The 15,913-nt window shown below is 48.1% G+C and overlaps 1 protein-coding gene across 1 annotated transcript in view; it reads left to right on the top strand.

Annotated features, from left to right (window-relative positions):
• Positions 1-383: 383 nt before the first annotated feature.
• CLEC11A (C-type lectin domain containing 11A) overlaps positions 384-15,913 on the top strand; it is a 28,463-nt gene continuing 12,933 nt past the window's right edge. Inside the window, exons 1-2 of the mRNA XM_053262973.1 lie at positions 384-677; positions 5,862-6,069. Of these exons, the coding sequence (XP_053118948.1) occupies positions 564-677; positions 5,862-6,069 (322 nt within the window). The 5' untranslated portion in view covers positions 384-563. The remainder of the gene's footprint in view (positions 678-5,861; positions 6,070-15,913) is intronic.

The following is a 15,913-nucleotide window of genomic DNA, read 5'->3' as shown; positions in this document are numbered from 1 at the left end:
AAGAATGGGTCTTCCTCCACCCCACCCCACCCCGCTGCACATACACAGAGTCAATTTACTATTTTTCTTGGGGGGTGTAGCCAGAGGGACAGACTGTAGCTTCTTCCTATTGACAGCCAGTAATCCACAGCAAGGTCAGCACACTTAAAAGCCTCAGTACTGTAGAGTCTAGATTTTAAAAAGCAAAATAAAAGTTAAATTTTAAAAGAAATCAAGGACTACCTCCCCCCCCCCCGCCCCAAGGAGTTAGTCTGGATGAAAACTGGCCAGGTGACAAGCCACACAGAGTTCTCCGTCACAATCCAGCCTGGGTGAGGCTTTGGCCTCTTCCACATCTGGATCCGATTAGACATTCCGGCTTCTGGCTGGCTAGAGCTCTGTTCCTCCCCCCACTTCTGCCCCAACATCGCCTGAGTGGGCAGACAGCAGTGAATTCCAAGAAAGAGAGGCAGGCAGTGTCATTCGTGAGTGGATTTGGGCAGATTGAGGGGAACGGATTCCCTCCCCTCCCTCCCCATTCCATTTGGACGCCATTGCCAAGGCCCAGAGGAAAGGGGAACGCCATGGAGTTTGGGGTCATGATGCAGCTGCTGCTCGTGGGGGCGCTACTGAGGACAACTCAGGGACAGAGAGAGGAGTTAACTTCCGAGGAGGAAAGAAAAGCTCTGATGCTCAAGGTGAGAATCTCCTTTTCCCTGGCACCCCCACCCCATCACTTAGAGGCAGGGGCAGCAGCTGAAATGCATAGGAGGTATAGGCAGCTGTTTGGGGGCACACAATTCAGAAGGTGCCTGGCACACTAGAAGCAGCGTGTGAGTCTAAGATTTTCTATTGCTTCCGGAATGGCCAGCCATCCTGTCCTCACATAATATGCAAGTGTGACCCAGAATCCCCTGGAATATCCCAGGGGGTGCCGGGCTGCCCATGCCCTATACCCACTGGGCCTTTACTGGTGGTAAAACCACCACCACCTTGGTTGGCTCCAGCTTACTGGAAACCCTTGTCCTTGCTTGGCAATGTCTGGGAACTGCATGTGGTCCCTTTATGTAACAAATCATCCCAAGTGACCGGTGGTTATTCACCACGAAGTCTGGCAAAAATCCCAGGAGTTCTGGCTCCCAGTCTCTCTGGCTAGAGCTACTTACATTCTCTGCCCTGCCAGGAGAACCTAGGAATTACTATTCCTTAGCTTCAGCTCCCTAGATTCTGCTCTGGTATTTTACCTGGAGAACCAGAGTTTTAGCTTTCAGATGTAACTCCTCAAGCCGCTCCGTTTCCCTAGAGAACTTGACTGATCACTCCCAGCTCTCCCTGTTCCGACCCATTAGACCTTCTATCTGCTCATTCACCATTTAAGAGAACCCAGGAGTTCCGGCTCTCACTTCTCCATGCTCTATCTTATTTATTATTAAACAGAATTCAGGCGTCCTAGCTTTTTGCCTGACTCCAGTCACTGGGCTTCACTTTCCACCCGCATAATGTGGCAGTCCCAGTTCACAACTTCCCCAAACTCCATTCTTCAGCAAGGAAAACTCAGTTGTCCTGTGGCTCCTAGCCCTATTCATGATCCACCAGATCTTAGAGCTAGAGAAGGGAGTGCTACAGAGACTGGGGAAGATGCATTTTTACGTGCATCCATGGAACCAGGAGTCTGATAAAGTAGAGTTTTCTCTCTACCTGCTCAGTTCCAAGGGTGAGTGGGTTAACCTACAAGGCAGACATTCTGTGAACGTGTGATGTGTATGAAAATCGTGCCTGTTCTCCTTGCTCCTGAGTTCCATGTGTTCGGCCAAAGGTCTGAACAGAGCTTACATGTGAACAAATTGTATGTGTAGTGCATTTTAAATAGATAGTGGGGCTCTGCTTGTGCAACTGAGGAGGTCCCAATCACATGGAAAGAGCCTACCCTCATATAATGTGTTCACATTTAGGCTCTACTGAGAGATGGAAGTTGGGAGCAGACAGTAGCAAGCACAATTGATTCTGACCCCTCCAGCATACACATTCGGAGAACATCTGGACAGAACTCGAGAATAAATCAATACTGCGTATTTGCTACCACCAATTCACTTCCTTTTAAATTTTAAAGCCACAACAAACAAAACTGAAAGAGTTACAGCGGGGTAATTATGCTGGTTACAAAAGTCTGTGTCTCCTTTGTTCCTGCTATCCAACCAGGAGTGGCCCAAGTCACTGGGGTGCCTGAAGTGAGGAGCAACATGCTGCCTGTCCCATGCCCCTGAGGAGCCAGCCCCCCCCGTTCAAATCCAACTCTTGCAACCTTTGAAAGTGCTTGAGGGACAGGGAGGAGGAAAGGTTGCCAGCAGCCCCCCTCTCCTCTCCTCGTGCCTCTTGCAAGCTTTGCAAGGAGTGTGAGGACAGGTGCTCCCTGCAAGTTTACAAAGGTCAGAGCAGGCCCAATGAGCCACTCTGGTGGGAGGAGGGCAATATTTTGCCGCAAGAAAATAGCTATAATTGAATGTGGGGGAACACAAATGTTCATGGGCGGAGGTGCACCTAGGTAATTTGGGAGCCTGGACCTAAAGGCCTTTGGAGCGCCCCCACCCCACCCCACCCCACTGCAAGTCAAGCATCATCCCCCTATGCACACACAAATCGTGACACACACAGTAAACACATGGCTTCTTCAGGGCAATTAAACTCCAAAGAACGTAAGAATACAAAACAGGTATATTTATGCAAATATACATTAGCAGAAACATTTCAACACACAACTTAACATATTCCCACCCCACATATTTCTTTCCCCACTCCCCCCTCTGTCTCTAAAGCACCCGGCGCAGGTCACAATCACACTTGGCTGCCCAGTGAAGCGTGGGCCAGTAGCACAGAAGGGCTACCACACCACCCAGGACAGACTAAAGAGGATTTGGGGGCCCCCGGGGGTATGGAGGACCTGGACTTGGCTCCCAAGTCCAGGGGTAGGAGCACCTCTGTTTGTGGGCCTCTGAAGGAGGCAGGTCCTCCACCTGGGTGACAGCTTGCTCTTTACTCTCCCACTCTCACTTCTCCAAAGAAGAAGTGGGGGCAGGGGATCCATCTTAACGTTTTGTCTCAGGGCCCTCTCCAAGCTTGCTACACTCCTCCTTGCCGCCCTGCTAGCACCCCAATAGTCTGCCACCTGAGGTGATTGCCTCACCTTGCTTCATGAAAGGGCCGCTCCTTTTCTCAGAGCACTCCTGCTATATGGCCACTGAGCAGTGCAGGCCTGCATAACTGGTGAGCTCCCAAACTGAATACAATCCATGGGCCACGTACTGTATTGTGTTCCATCAGGCACTTGATAATCCCCTGTTTTTGCAGCCCCAGGCATGCTGCAAAACAGAAGATTTATTGCGTTCCTGGCAGCCACTAGACATGTCTAGTGGGCTGCATTCAGCGTGGCACACGACACATTCTGCAAACATGTAGTAGTGCAAAAACTAGAGGCCTTCCAGGGCACAGAGGGGATATAGGGCAGAACCTCAGAAGCCACCCAGACAAAATGCCAGTACTTAAAGAAACATATTTATATTTGTCAAGAATAACAGGCTTAGAGGAAGGCTTAGGAAACCAAAGGCAGGCTTGATAAACACTAAGCACTGACTTGGCCATCAATAGAAAGTGCAAAGCCAAGTCACAAAACTTGGTTACTGTTCTAAAAGGTTTGCATGTTTTATAATCAAACAGGATTTAGAAATCCAAGCTGTGCTCCAGACCTCACTTGCAAGAACACAGCATCGATGGCATCTGGTCAGCTGGCAATCAAACAAAAGACAAAGATTTGTTCAAATCAAAACATCCTTAAAGAACGCAAACACCATGTGTTTTTGACATAATAGCCCAGACAGTTGTAGACAATCCTTCTCATTCTCCCCTGGATTTCCCAGGCATGTGAACGTCAGATGCATAAAACACGTCAAAATTCCTTTGCAAAAGCAGAGAGAATCCGCATGGTGGGAGTGGACAGAGTGCAATTGCTAGAGCAGGGGTTTTCAAACTTGGGTTCCCAGATGGTTGGGTTTTTCAGCCATTGTGGCTAGGGTTGATGGGAATTGTAGTCCAACAACATCTGGGAGCCCAAGCCTGAGACGCTCTGCACTATAGGATTGGGGACAACTGGGTCCAAGTCCCTGTACAGTTTATTTAACAGCTTTGTGTAAGTCATTAATTTTCTGCCTGAGTTACAGGGGTTTTGTAAAGATAAAATTAGGATAACCTCATGTATGCCCATAGACTCTTTAGAAGAAAGGTGTGATCTACGTGTGATAAATGAGTGGACTTCAGAGATTTGCAGATTGGCTGTTGGACAAAAAGCACATTGGCTGTAAATATCTGGGCAGGTTTCTGACTTCTATGGGTCTTTCATTAGGCAGGCAGGCAGGCAATTCATTTAGCTAGGAAAGAACCTTTTAGCTTTTGGCAAACGCAGGGATTAAAAGGGAGGGACTCTTTCAGAGGAGGAGATATCTTCAGAGACCTTACCAAAGAATGGCAATTGAATTTGAATTCACATACTTAGGCTGAAGCCAGCTTGCTTTTGGTTGTCCCCTTTTAAACTGAACATTGAAGGGATACAAGAAAGCAACACATAGACAGGCAATGGTTGCAGCTGTGCTCACGGACTACAGCACAAACGACATTTTTGTTCCCGATACAGGTGAATATAAAGGTTCACACTCCAGGAGTATGTGGTCAAGGAGAGAGGCCATAACTCAGGGGTAGAGCACAAGCTTTGTTTGCATGAGGTCTCAAGCAGGGGCGTAGCTATAACTGAGCAAAAGGATTCAAAGAACACGGGCCCCCAGCTCCTGAGGGCCCTCCAGCTCCCTCCCTCCCTATTTTCTTCATTGTTTCCCTCACTCTGGGGGGGCTGCCAGAGAGGCAGGCCCCCTCTCCCCTAGCTACGCCCCTGGTCTCAGGCTTAAGCCATTTCCTCGTATCGCCTGTAAAAAATATAACTTGGCCAAGGAAATCGCTATCACTCTGCTTGATCTCAGAGAGCAACTGCTAGACAGAGTGGATGATACTGGACAGGGGCATAGGTATTAGGGAGGAGAGCTGGTCTTGTGACTTAGTATATGGCAGCTTCCTATGTTCCTATGACTTGTCCCTTTTGCTAAGCTGGGTCCACCCTGGTTGCATATAAATGGGAAACTACATGCATGAGCATTGTTAGATATCCCCCTTAGCGGATGGAGCCGCTCTGGGAAGAGCATCTGAGGTTCCACAAATTCCCTCCCTGGCAGCATCTCCAAGATAGGTCTGAGAGAGATTCCTGCCTGCAACCTTGGAGAAGCCGCTGCCAATTTGTGTAGACAATACTGAAGGGTAGACCAATGGTCTAGATGGACCAACGGTCTGACTCGGTATATGGCAGCTTCCTATATTTCTAGGGAGGTTGGGACAGGCCGCCACCTGCCTTCATGGCAGATCCATCACTACACACTGGCCTTGCGCCATCATCAGAAGCCCACCAACGCAGGGAGTGTGGCCGACAGCAGGGCGTGGACAGGTGGCTCCTTGCCCGATCCCAGCTAGCCAGCACTTGCTTTGCCGGCTGGGTGCTTCTTTCTTCTCCCTCACTTGGAGCAAAGGGGAGAAAGGAAGCACCCAGCTGGCAACTAAGTCATGCAAGGGACTCACACCTATCTTTCCTAGCTGGCAAGTGCTTTGTTCGCTGGCTGGGTGCAGGGGTGGACGAGGGGACCCTGGGCACTATGTGGCTCAGAGGCATTTTCCCTGCCCTTGTTCAGTGGTGGTTATGCCACTGATACTGGGCTAGGTGGGCCAATGGTCTGATTTGCTATAAGGCTGGTACGAATGCTCCTGTGTCTAAACATTCTCTCTGAAAATCCCAGCATCTGCAGGAGGTCCTGGAGCTGTCAGAAGTGACTGAGGAGGAGGCTGCCCAGGAGGTCATCTTGACGGAGATAGGGGGCTCAGATGGCAAGGAGGTCCTGGCAGAAGAGGTGGAAGAAGAAGTCTCTCCCCATCCCACCCCGTTGACCCTGACGACAGCATCCCCAGCTCAAGGGGAAGAGGAGGAGGATGGCTTCACCTACGTGTGTGAGTAATGCAGAATTGATGGGTTGACCTTCTTTGGAAAAGCACCCTTTATTTCAAAAGGTCATCTTTTGCTTTGTTTTGAACAGACAGCTCTTTCCACTTAGATGGCTTTAAAAGGGGATTAAACAAATTCATGGAGGACCAGTTTATTAATGGCAACTAGCCATGATTGCTTCTCCATGTTCAGAAGCAGTATGTCACTGAATACCAAGGGCCACTGTGAAGGAGACCTATTGCCTTCATGTTCTGCTCATGGGAGGAGAGCTGGTCTTGTGGGAGCAAGCATGACTTGTCACCTTTGCTAAGCAGGGTCCACCCTGGTTTTCATTTGAATGGGAGACTACTTGTGTGAGCAATGTACGATATCCCCCTCAGGGGATGGGACCACACTGGGAAGAGCATCTGCAGTTCCAAGTTCCCTTCCTGGCATCTCTAGATAGGGCTGAGAGTGATTCCTGCCTGTAACCTTGGAGAAGCCGCTGCCAGTCTGTGTAGACACTAGACAGTACTGAGCTAGATGAACCAATGGTCTGAGTTGGTAGAAGGCAGCTTCCTATTTCTTCCTGGAGGCATCTGGTTGGCCACTGCAGAGAGAAGAATGCTGGACCGAATGGGCATCTGGTCGGATCCAGCTGGGCTCGTCAAGAGCAGGGGTTCTCAACCTTGGGTCCCCAGACGTTGTTGGACTGCCACTTCCATCGTCTCCAGCTACAACAGCTGAAGTTTGACATCTGGGGACCCAACTTCGAGAACCCCTGCTCTGCGATTGCGGCTGGGGATGATGGGCGTTGTAGTCCAACAGCATCTGGGGATACAACAATGAGAACCCCTGCCTTGGAGCTCGGCAACCTCACTGAAATTCAAAAACAAGATTCCCTGTTTTAAAAATTGTGTTTGTCTGGTAACTCTGCAGGCTCATGGGGTTTATTCCAGAGAGAACTGAGTCTGAATCCCAGCTCAGTTGTGAACTGATTTGAAAAGTGCTACTGTGTCCTCCCTTAGCCCTCATTCTGAGCAGCTGGACATATCCAGTTTCTTGAGGCTTCCTTTACATATTGTCCCATGCTCCCCAATGATAAATCTTTTGCTTTGCTCTGAATCCACCACTTTCTGCTTCCTCCCTTGTCCTCAGGCACAGAAGCCAAATTACATCTAACACAGATCAATTCCAGCATAAATCCTGATTTCTTTGGCCCTGGCTGGAAGTAGCAGTCACCCACCCATTGGTGATTTCAGCTTTATAAAAACCTCATCTTTTGGGCTGCAATCACATTTTATTGCAATGCCAAAAATGCCCCAACCTCGCTAGCATTCCCATTTCTACTGTGGTCATCAAAGGTTTGGGTACTACTTTGAGCAAGCTGTGGTTTCAAGCCTCATAGGGGAAGCAGAGTTTTAAAAGAACATACAAATTGTTTTACTGGATTAGGCCAAAGATTCATCTAGTCCGGCATTCTGTGTCCAACAGCAGCCAGCCAGAGGCCTCTGGAAGAGGACATGGCGGTGGGTGGGGAGGACATGAAAGAGTGAGGAGGATATGAAAGAGTTCATTTTCCCCTCTGTTTCATCCCCAGCACCTGACAATCAGATACACTGCCTTGGTACAGGGAGGTTCCATGTAGCTATCATAACTTAGGGGTGGCCCAGGGTATTGTGGCACCTGAGGCAAAGCACCAAATGCCACTTTGCCTTATGAACCTGACAGGGCCAACCCTCTTTCAAACCCAACCCTTGCAAGCTTTGAAAATGGCATGGGGAACGGGGAGGAGGGAAGGTTGCCAGCAACCCCCACTTATCACCTTGTGCTTCTTCCAAGCTCTGCAAGGACCGTGAGGAGAGGCACTCTTTGCAAAGCTTGCAAGGGCCAGATTGACCCTGAAGAGCTGCTCCACTGGCGGCACGGCGGGGGGGGGGGCACCTTGCCGTCCTGCCAGTGCCCAATAATCTACCGCCTGAGCCAACCGCCTCCCTTTGCCTCACGAATGGGCTTCCCCCTATCCTGACTAATTGCCGCCTGCAGATCTATCCATTGGCCTTTAACAGGGGTCGGCAACCTGGGCTCTCTAGCTGTTGGTGAACTGCAACTCCCATCACCCCCAGCCACAAGTTATAGTGGGTGGGGATGATGGAAGCTATAGTTCAACAACATCTGGAAAGCCACGGTTGCCTACCTCGGGTCTTTAAGGGCAGTGAGGCTGCAAGAAGTCCCCAAATAGGGGCATCCCATCTTACTGGATGTAAGCAGACCCATATTCCTTATTTGGGGGCGGGGGCAGAGCTAAACTGATACCATGCATGCCCAGGGGCTATAAGCTGTAAAATAGACTCCGGAGGAAGCCAGCTTCAAAATCACCAGGGAGATCCAATACATATGATGTCATGGACAAAAGGCAGTAGCACGACCAGAAGGGAGCGATGGCATTAGGCAGGATCGCTCTCTTTGTGAAGTATCAAAATAACCTCATGATGACCCCATGACATGGTGAGTAGAGGCTGCCCTCCAAGCCAGCCGATCCTCTGCCTTGTGGATTAATCTTTTGGAGAGATAAAGGCTAAGGGTGTTCACTCAAACAAAAAGCTAGAATACAGCCCCATCAGCTGGTAGGTGAACAGCCCCCACAGTGGCATAGCAACAATGAAGGCAGCCCTGGGATGAGATTTGGAGTGGCCCGCCACTGTCCTGCCACCAGTTGCCGCTCACCCACTGCTCACATGCTACCTGGCCAACCACCCTGCTTCCCTTTGGTGAGGGCTGGGGAGCCTCCAGCAGCTCCCAGAAGTCCCACGGGCATCAGCGGCCCCGGGACATGTGCTTCTCCCCACCCTGCCGTTCCATTATATCTGTGCACTTGCCCACACACCTCCCAGCAGCCCCCTAAACCAAGCGGAATCCAGAAGTATTGGCTGTTGCCCTATCTCTAAATCCAGCCTGTAAGGTTAAGAGGAGGATTCGGATGTGGAGCAAGTCTGAGTCTCCCTATCACTGCTCAGGCTTTTGTCTCAGAGCGCGGAGCAGACATTTCTTGTCTTTGCTTTCACCCAGTGGAACACTGCAAACCTGTTATCTCCGGAAGACAGACAGTCACCCGCAGAGCCCGACCATTTCCAAAGGACATAACGGATGCCACTTCTTTTAGACGCCATAGCTTGAGAGTGCCTACAACCTTGGCTCTGGACAGTTCCGAAGGCAGAGCTGTTCACACAAAGGCGTGTAAACAAAACACTGATAAGAACATAAGAACAGGCCTGCTGGATCAGGCCCAAGGCCCATCCAACCCGACATCCTATTTCACACAGTGGCCCACCAGATGCCTCTGAGAAGCCCACAGGCAAGAGGTGAGGGGAGGCATGCCCTCGCTGTTGCTTCCCTGCCACTAGGATTTGGAGGCATCTGGTCTCTGAGGCTGGAGGTGGCCTATAGCCACCAGCCTTTCTAGGGCAGAGCTGCTTCTAGGGCTGGAGTAGGGAAAGAGTGGGGAGAGGAAGGGCTTAACCCTTTCCCCATCCACTGCTTCCCCGCTGTAACTCCGCCCCAAACCACTTCCCCCGCACTTCCCAAATCCTCACACAAACACATACTGTATGTGGAACCTGGTGGGAGTGGGTGAAAGTAGCTGGGAAGAGTTTCAGTGGGGGAAGTAGTGGGTAGGGGAAAGGGTTAAGTGTCTCACCACTTCTCCACTCCCGGTTGGCTGCTGAGGTTTTGTTACACATGTTTACATGTAATATATTGCTCTGCTCTAAGATTCGGAGTGTCTTCTCTTCTAGTGAAATCGTTGGTTAGAGCAGTGTCCTATTAAAACAGAGAATCTTTCATACTCAAGTACCTATGATGCACAGTCAGCTATGTCTAACTTTGCCACAATATTTTCTGTTTTAAATGAAAAGCAACCATGAGAAGATGTGTCCTGAGCAGAATACTTGTGGGGCAGGGGTAGACAAGACTGCTTATCTCCCCTTTCCCTCCAGGCTATTTTTCTCCTCAAATTTGCCCCCATACCTAAGTTTCCCCCTATCAGGTAAACATACAGGTGGGGTGGGGGGAGGAGCTGCAGTGGTCATTTTGAAAGCAAAAAATGCTCAAGGGGAAAGGGTGAAGCATCACTTCCATATGGAAGAGCCAGCGTGATGTAGTGGTTAGAGTGCTGGACTAGGACCAGGGAGACTCAAGTTCAAATCCCCATTCAGCCATGAGACTTGCTGGGTGACTCTGGGCCAGTCACTTCTCTCTCAGCCTAACCTACTTCACAGGGTTGTTGTGAGGATAAACTTAAGTATGTAGTACACTGCTCTGGGCTCCTGGGGGGAAGAGTGCGATATAAATGTAAAAATAATAAAATAAATAATAAATAATATGCACTGCTGCTCTTTGGCTCAAGACTTCAGCTTTCCCCCCCATTTTAAAATGAAATGGGACAAAATTAAGTGAAACTGAATGTCATGTTTAGTTTGGTCTTCATTCGTGAAATGGATTATGGGACAACCCAGTGCTGGAAGAAATCCAGCTAGTTAGTCCTGAAGTACTTAGAAATTTGATGCAGGCTCCAAGGAATTTCCCATCCTGGGAATTGCTACATTTCCCCCCTCAGCATGAGGGGAGAAACCAGGAAAAAAGTTGCGTCCTTACACTGCTGGTGAATTTTGCCTGTGAGTGCTGCACAGATTTCATTGCGAAAGTTCTATCACGCAAGCAGAATGAGCATAAACAGAATATTGTGAAACGTCTTCTCCTCACACGTCAGGCTTGTTCTTAGTTGTTGCCTTTTTATGCGACTGAAAATTTGAAAAGTGTTTCTTAATTTTTGTTTGCACATGAAGTGTGATGAAGCAAAGTTAATGTGTATTAAGCAGTTTTGTGAAATTGTCAGTTCATGTAGGTTAAAAATGAAACAAAAGCAGAGGTAGTTAAACATGAATAAGGCATTTACAGAGCACTTGAACATTCAAAAGGTTTCACAGACATGATATCAGTAATCCTTCTAAGAATCCTGCAAAGTAAGCTAATGTTATTCTTTCTCATATTGCAGCTGGGAGACTGAGAGGTTGCTTAAGGCCTCCTAGTGGGTCTATTTATTACATGTTTACTCCATCCTTTCTCAAAAAGCTCAGTCACATACACCAGGAGTTGTCAAACTTGGGTCCCCAGATATTGGACCACAACTCCCAGAATCCCCAGGCACAGTGGCCAAAGGCTGAGGACAGTGTTCCCTCTGAGAGGTTGTTTCCCAGGTGTTGTTGACTACAACTCCCAGAATCCCCAGCTGCAATGGCTTTTGCTTGGGGATTCTGGGAGTTGTAGTCAACATCTGGGAATCCCTCTTAGAGGGGACACTGGCTGGGGATGATAGGAGTTGTAATCCAACATCTAGGGACCCAAGTTTGACAGCCCTTGGTGCACAGTTCTCCCTCCACAGATTTTATATTCACAGGTACGGTTGAAAGAAAGTTTGTGACCCATGGTCATTCAATGGCTTTGTGGGCAAGTGAGGATTTGAACTCACAGGACTCCCTGTTCCTAGTCTAATGCACTACCTATTATGTCACATTGGCTTTCAGTCCTAACAAGTATAGACCCACAACAAAATGTTGCAGTATATCCCTTGTGTGGGGGAAAAGGTTAATGTTGTGAGTTTATTGTGTGACTGTGTGCGCGCATGCCCACATATAATGATCAGTAGGGATGTGCACGGAACCGGTTCGAAGAACCAGCGGTTCTGCCGGTTCGAAGGAAGTGGGGGTCTCCCGTTAAGAGCAGGGGAAGGTGCCCTTAATTGCCCCCCCGCCCGCTGCTTTCCCCCTGCCGGCGTCCGTGTTTCTCAATGCCCATCAGGGCGGAAGCGTACCTCCCTGCCACCCCGTTTCCCTCATCTTCTGGATATGACCGGAAGTCGTCTGTGCACTTGTGTGTGCCGGCATGTCGGCAACTTCCGGTCATATCCAGAAGACGAGGGCAACAGGGTGGCAGGGAGGTATGCTGTTGCCCCGATGGGCACTGAGAAACACGGACACCGGCGGCGGGGGGGGGGGGAACAGCAGGAGGGGTAAGTGCACCCTCCCTCGCTCTTAAAGGGAGACCCTGCCGCGGTTCCGTGCACTTCCCTAATGATCAGCAGATGAACAGATCCATCCCCCTGTTCCTCAGGAGAGTTCACACACATGCAGTTATTTTTATGTTTTATGTGGGGGCTAATCCCCCAAGGCAAGAGCTTAAATGTGTCAAACCCCTCCCCGCCCCAGAAACGCAAAGCTGTGAAGTGACTGGTTTAAAAAAAAGGGGGGGGGTTCAGATGGGAACACTTTCCCCCACAGAAGCAGAAGGGGTTGTGACTGTCCTGAGCAGTGTCCCCTCTAATCTTTTTCATCTGTCTGCAGAATGAGTTTTGTTCTGGGCGGACGTATCAAGGCAGTGTGTGCCCAACGTTCATTCAGCCTTCTGGATTCAACTTGAGCGGGAACTAAAATGAACTGAGTGGACATCAAAAAACTTGTGTGTGCGCGTCTGTGCAAACACTTTAGAGGGAACACTGGTCTTGAGGTAGTATTGTTCAAGTTGAGAAATCTCCGCTCCTTACCGCTGAGTTCCATTAGCTCCGCCGACCTGGTTGTCTGTTAACTGTATGAACATTCCGTACCATCGACTTACATAGGGATTTACATGGGGAGAATTCTAGGGGCCCTTGGAGTCCATTAACATCCTCTCAGCTGAGTTACACTGGGGTGGTTTTGGGGTTGGGTTTTCTTTTTGCCCTGAGTCTGCTGGTACCTCCCTCTCTCCTGCAGGTGCTCTGGTTATGCATCCAGAAGGATAATAACAATTCCAGCTCTTTTGGAAATAGAAGATGCAACTTCTTACAGTTTTAACTAGCAGCTTTCAGGTTCACAGCTCAGTCTCTTAGCCATGATACTACACCAGCAGCTCTCAAGATCAAACAGCACTCGTGTGGAGGAGGAGTCTTGGGTATACATGTAGGTTCACTTGGGAGAGAGAGTTTCAGCTAGAGTGTCTCATCTGTCTAGCTAGCTCACTCCCTCAGTGGTATTATGCCTCTTGGCTTTTCAGGGTTAGAGGCGACAAGAGAGTGAATTGAGAGATATTAAGATGGATATTGATATGGGAGGAAAGGAAGTGCGGCTCTAAACAGGAGCAATAAAGCAAGAGGAACAATCTGTGGATGCTATTATTCTGCCTGAATTAATCTCAGTGCAGAAAGCGTGTAAGAACAAACCTTGTGTTACTCCTAACAAAAGTCTGGATCATCCACATAGCCCAGGTGCTTAGAGAGTAGTGATAGAAGGGATTTCTCTCTTATTTCTTACTGTGGCCCCCTTTTCAAGCACAGAAGCCACATTAACATATAAAGAGGCTTCATACTGAGTTAGACGATTGGTCCATTTAGCCCGGCATTGGATTCTTTGACTGGCAGCAGCATTCCAAGAGGTCCGTTCCAGCCCTAGGAGCTAGAGATGTTAGGGACTGAGCCTGAGACCTTTTGTATGGAAGCTTTATGACTGAGCCAAGATCCTTCCTTTCCCCAAGGTGTAATGTTTCACTGCTGGGAAACACAGCTTTACACCCTTCCTTCTGACAGTAGCCCTATTTAGACTATTGTGTTGTATGTGGGTACAGATATGTTTATACATGCGTTTGTTTTTATGGGAATGACTGTACATATTCACTTTAAAAGTGAACCTGGGTACAGGCCCTCTCAAATGCAGGATAGGAAGTATACTACTGTATATGCATTGAATAGAATATGTGAATAACTGTACGTGTGTACAGATCTGAATGTGTGGAGCATAATAGGGCTGGTGGTATGTCGGTCAGGTGGGAAAGACCTGTATGATTGGCCTGCCAAGCAGTTACTTATTTCACCATCCATAGTGGTATATGGGCCCACACAGCACTTTCATGAGCTGCTCTCACACTGTTGTGGGCACGTGTTAAGAGGGCCTGTACAAGAAACAAATCATGGTGTGGCATTTACTTCAGATTATAATTATAATCTGATAATTATAATATAATTATAATTATATTATATTATTCAACTTATATACTGCCTGATTCCAAAGGATCTAGGCAATTCACAATGAGGAATACAATAAAAACAAATTGTTTTAGTAAGAACTAATCAGCCTACTTTCCTTTCACTGTCTCTACAACTGGACTAAATTTGGCTCTACGAGGTCCACAAGTTAGACTTCTTGTACCTCAAATGTTCATGCATCCACCATCTTGGATTGGGGTGGATGACATCATTACAAATGGCATCACTGAGGTGTCCCTGTGTGTCACTCACTACAACAGTACCTAATTTGGTTCAAATCACTTAGACAATCCTCAAGTTAGTCCACTTGTGCCTCAAAAGTTCACACATCCACCATTTTGGATTGGGGTGGATGACATCATCACAAACTACGCCATTGAGGTGTCCCTATGTGTCCCTACAGCTGCAGCAAATTTGATTCAAATTGGTTAGACTGTCCACAAATTAGCCCGTTTGCACCTCAGATGTTCACACAGCTGCCATCTTGAATTGGAGTGGATGACATCATCACACACCACACCATTTGGGCATCCCTATGTGTCCATACAGCTGTAGCAAATTTGGTTCAAATTGGTAAGACTGCCCACAAGTTAGTGCACTTGCACCTCAAGGTTTATGTGTCTGCCATCTTGAATTGGGGTGGATGATATCATAATCTTCACCACTGAGGTGTCCCTATGTGTCCCTACAGCTGTAGCAAATTTGATTCAAATCAGTTAAGTGGTTCACAAGTTAGCTCACTTGCTCCTCAAAGGTTTATGGTTCCACCATCTTAAATCAGGGTGGATGACATCATCACAAACTACACAACTGAAGTGTTCCTGTGTGTCCTCACTAAAACTGTAACTAATTTGGTTTAAATCAGTTAGTCCACAAGTTAGCTTATTTGCACCTCAAACATTAATGCATCCATCATCTTGGATTGGGGTAGATGACATCATCACAAACAAGGCCACTGAGGTGTCCCTATGTGTCCCTACAGCTGCAGCAAATTTGGTTCAAATCGGTTAAGCACTTCACAAGTTAACTGACTTGCGCTTCACAGGTTTATGCATCCGTCATCTTCAATTGGTGTGGATGACATCATCACAAACGATGCCATTGAGGTGTCCCTGTGTGTCACTCACTGCAAGTGTACCCAATTTGTTCAAATGGACAGTCCACAAATTAGCTGGGTTGCACCTCAGACATTCATGCGGCCACCATCTTAGACTGGGGTGGATGACATCATTACAAACTCCGTTAATGTCTCCCTATGTGTCCCTACAGCTGTACCAAATTCGGTTCAAATTGGTTTAGCGGTTTTCAAATTAGGCCACTTGTGCCTCAAAAGGTTATGTGTCCGCCATCTTGAATTGGGGTGGATGACATCATCACAAACTACACCATTGAGGTGTTCCTATAGCTGCAGCAATTTTGGTTCAAATTGGTTAAGCGGTTCACAAGTTAGCTCACTTGCGTCTCAAAAGTTTATGAATCTGCCATCTTGAATTGGTGTGGACGACATCAACACAGACTATGCTGTTGAGTTGTCCCTATGTCACTCACTACAACTGTACCTAATTTGGTTTAAATTGGTTAGGCAGACCACATATTAGCCTGCCTATGCCTCAGATGTTCATGCAGCCACCATTTTCAATTGGAGTGGATGACATCATCATACACCACACCATTAGAGCATTTCTATGTGTCGCTACAGCTGCAGCAAATTTGGTTCAAATCGGTTAGGTGGTTCACAAGTTAGCCCACTTGCGCCTCAAATGTTTACGCGTCCACCATCTTGAATCGTTGTGGAATAC

This window comes from Hemicordylus capensis, chromosome 6 (genome assembly GCF_027244095.1).
Source record: "Hemicordylus capensis ecotype Gifberg chromosome 6, rHemCap1.1.pri, whole genome shotgun sequence".
Classification (NCBI taxonomy): Eukaryota; Metazoa; Chordata; class Lepidosauria; order Squamata; family Cordylidae; genus Hemicordylus; species Hemicordylus capensis.
This window is presented reverse-complemented; position numbering and strand designations above follow the sequence as displayed.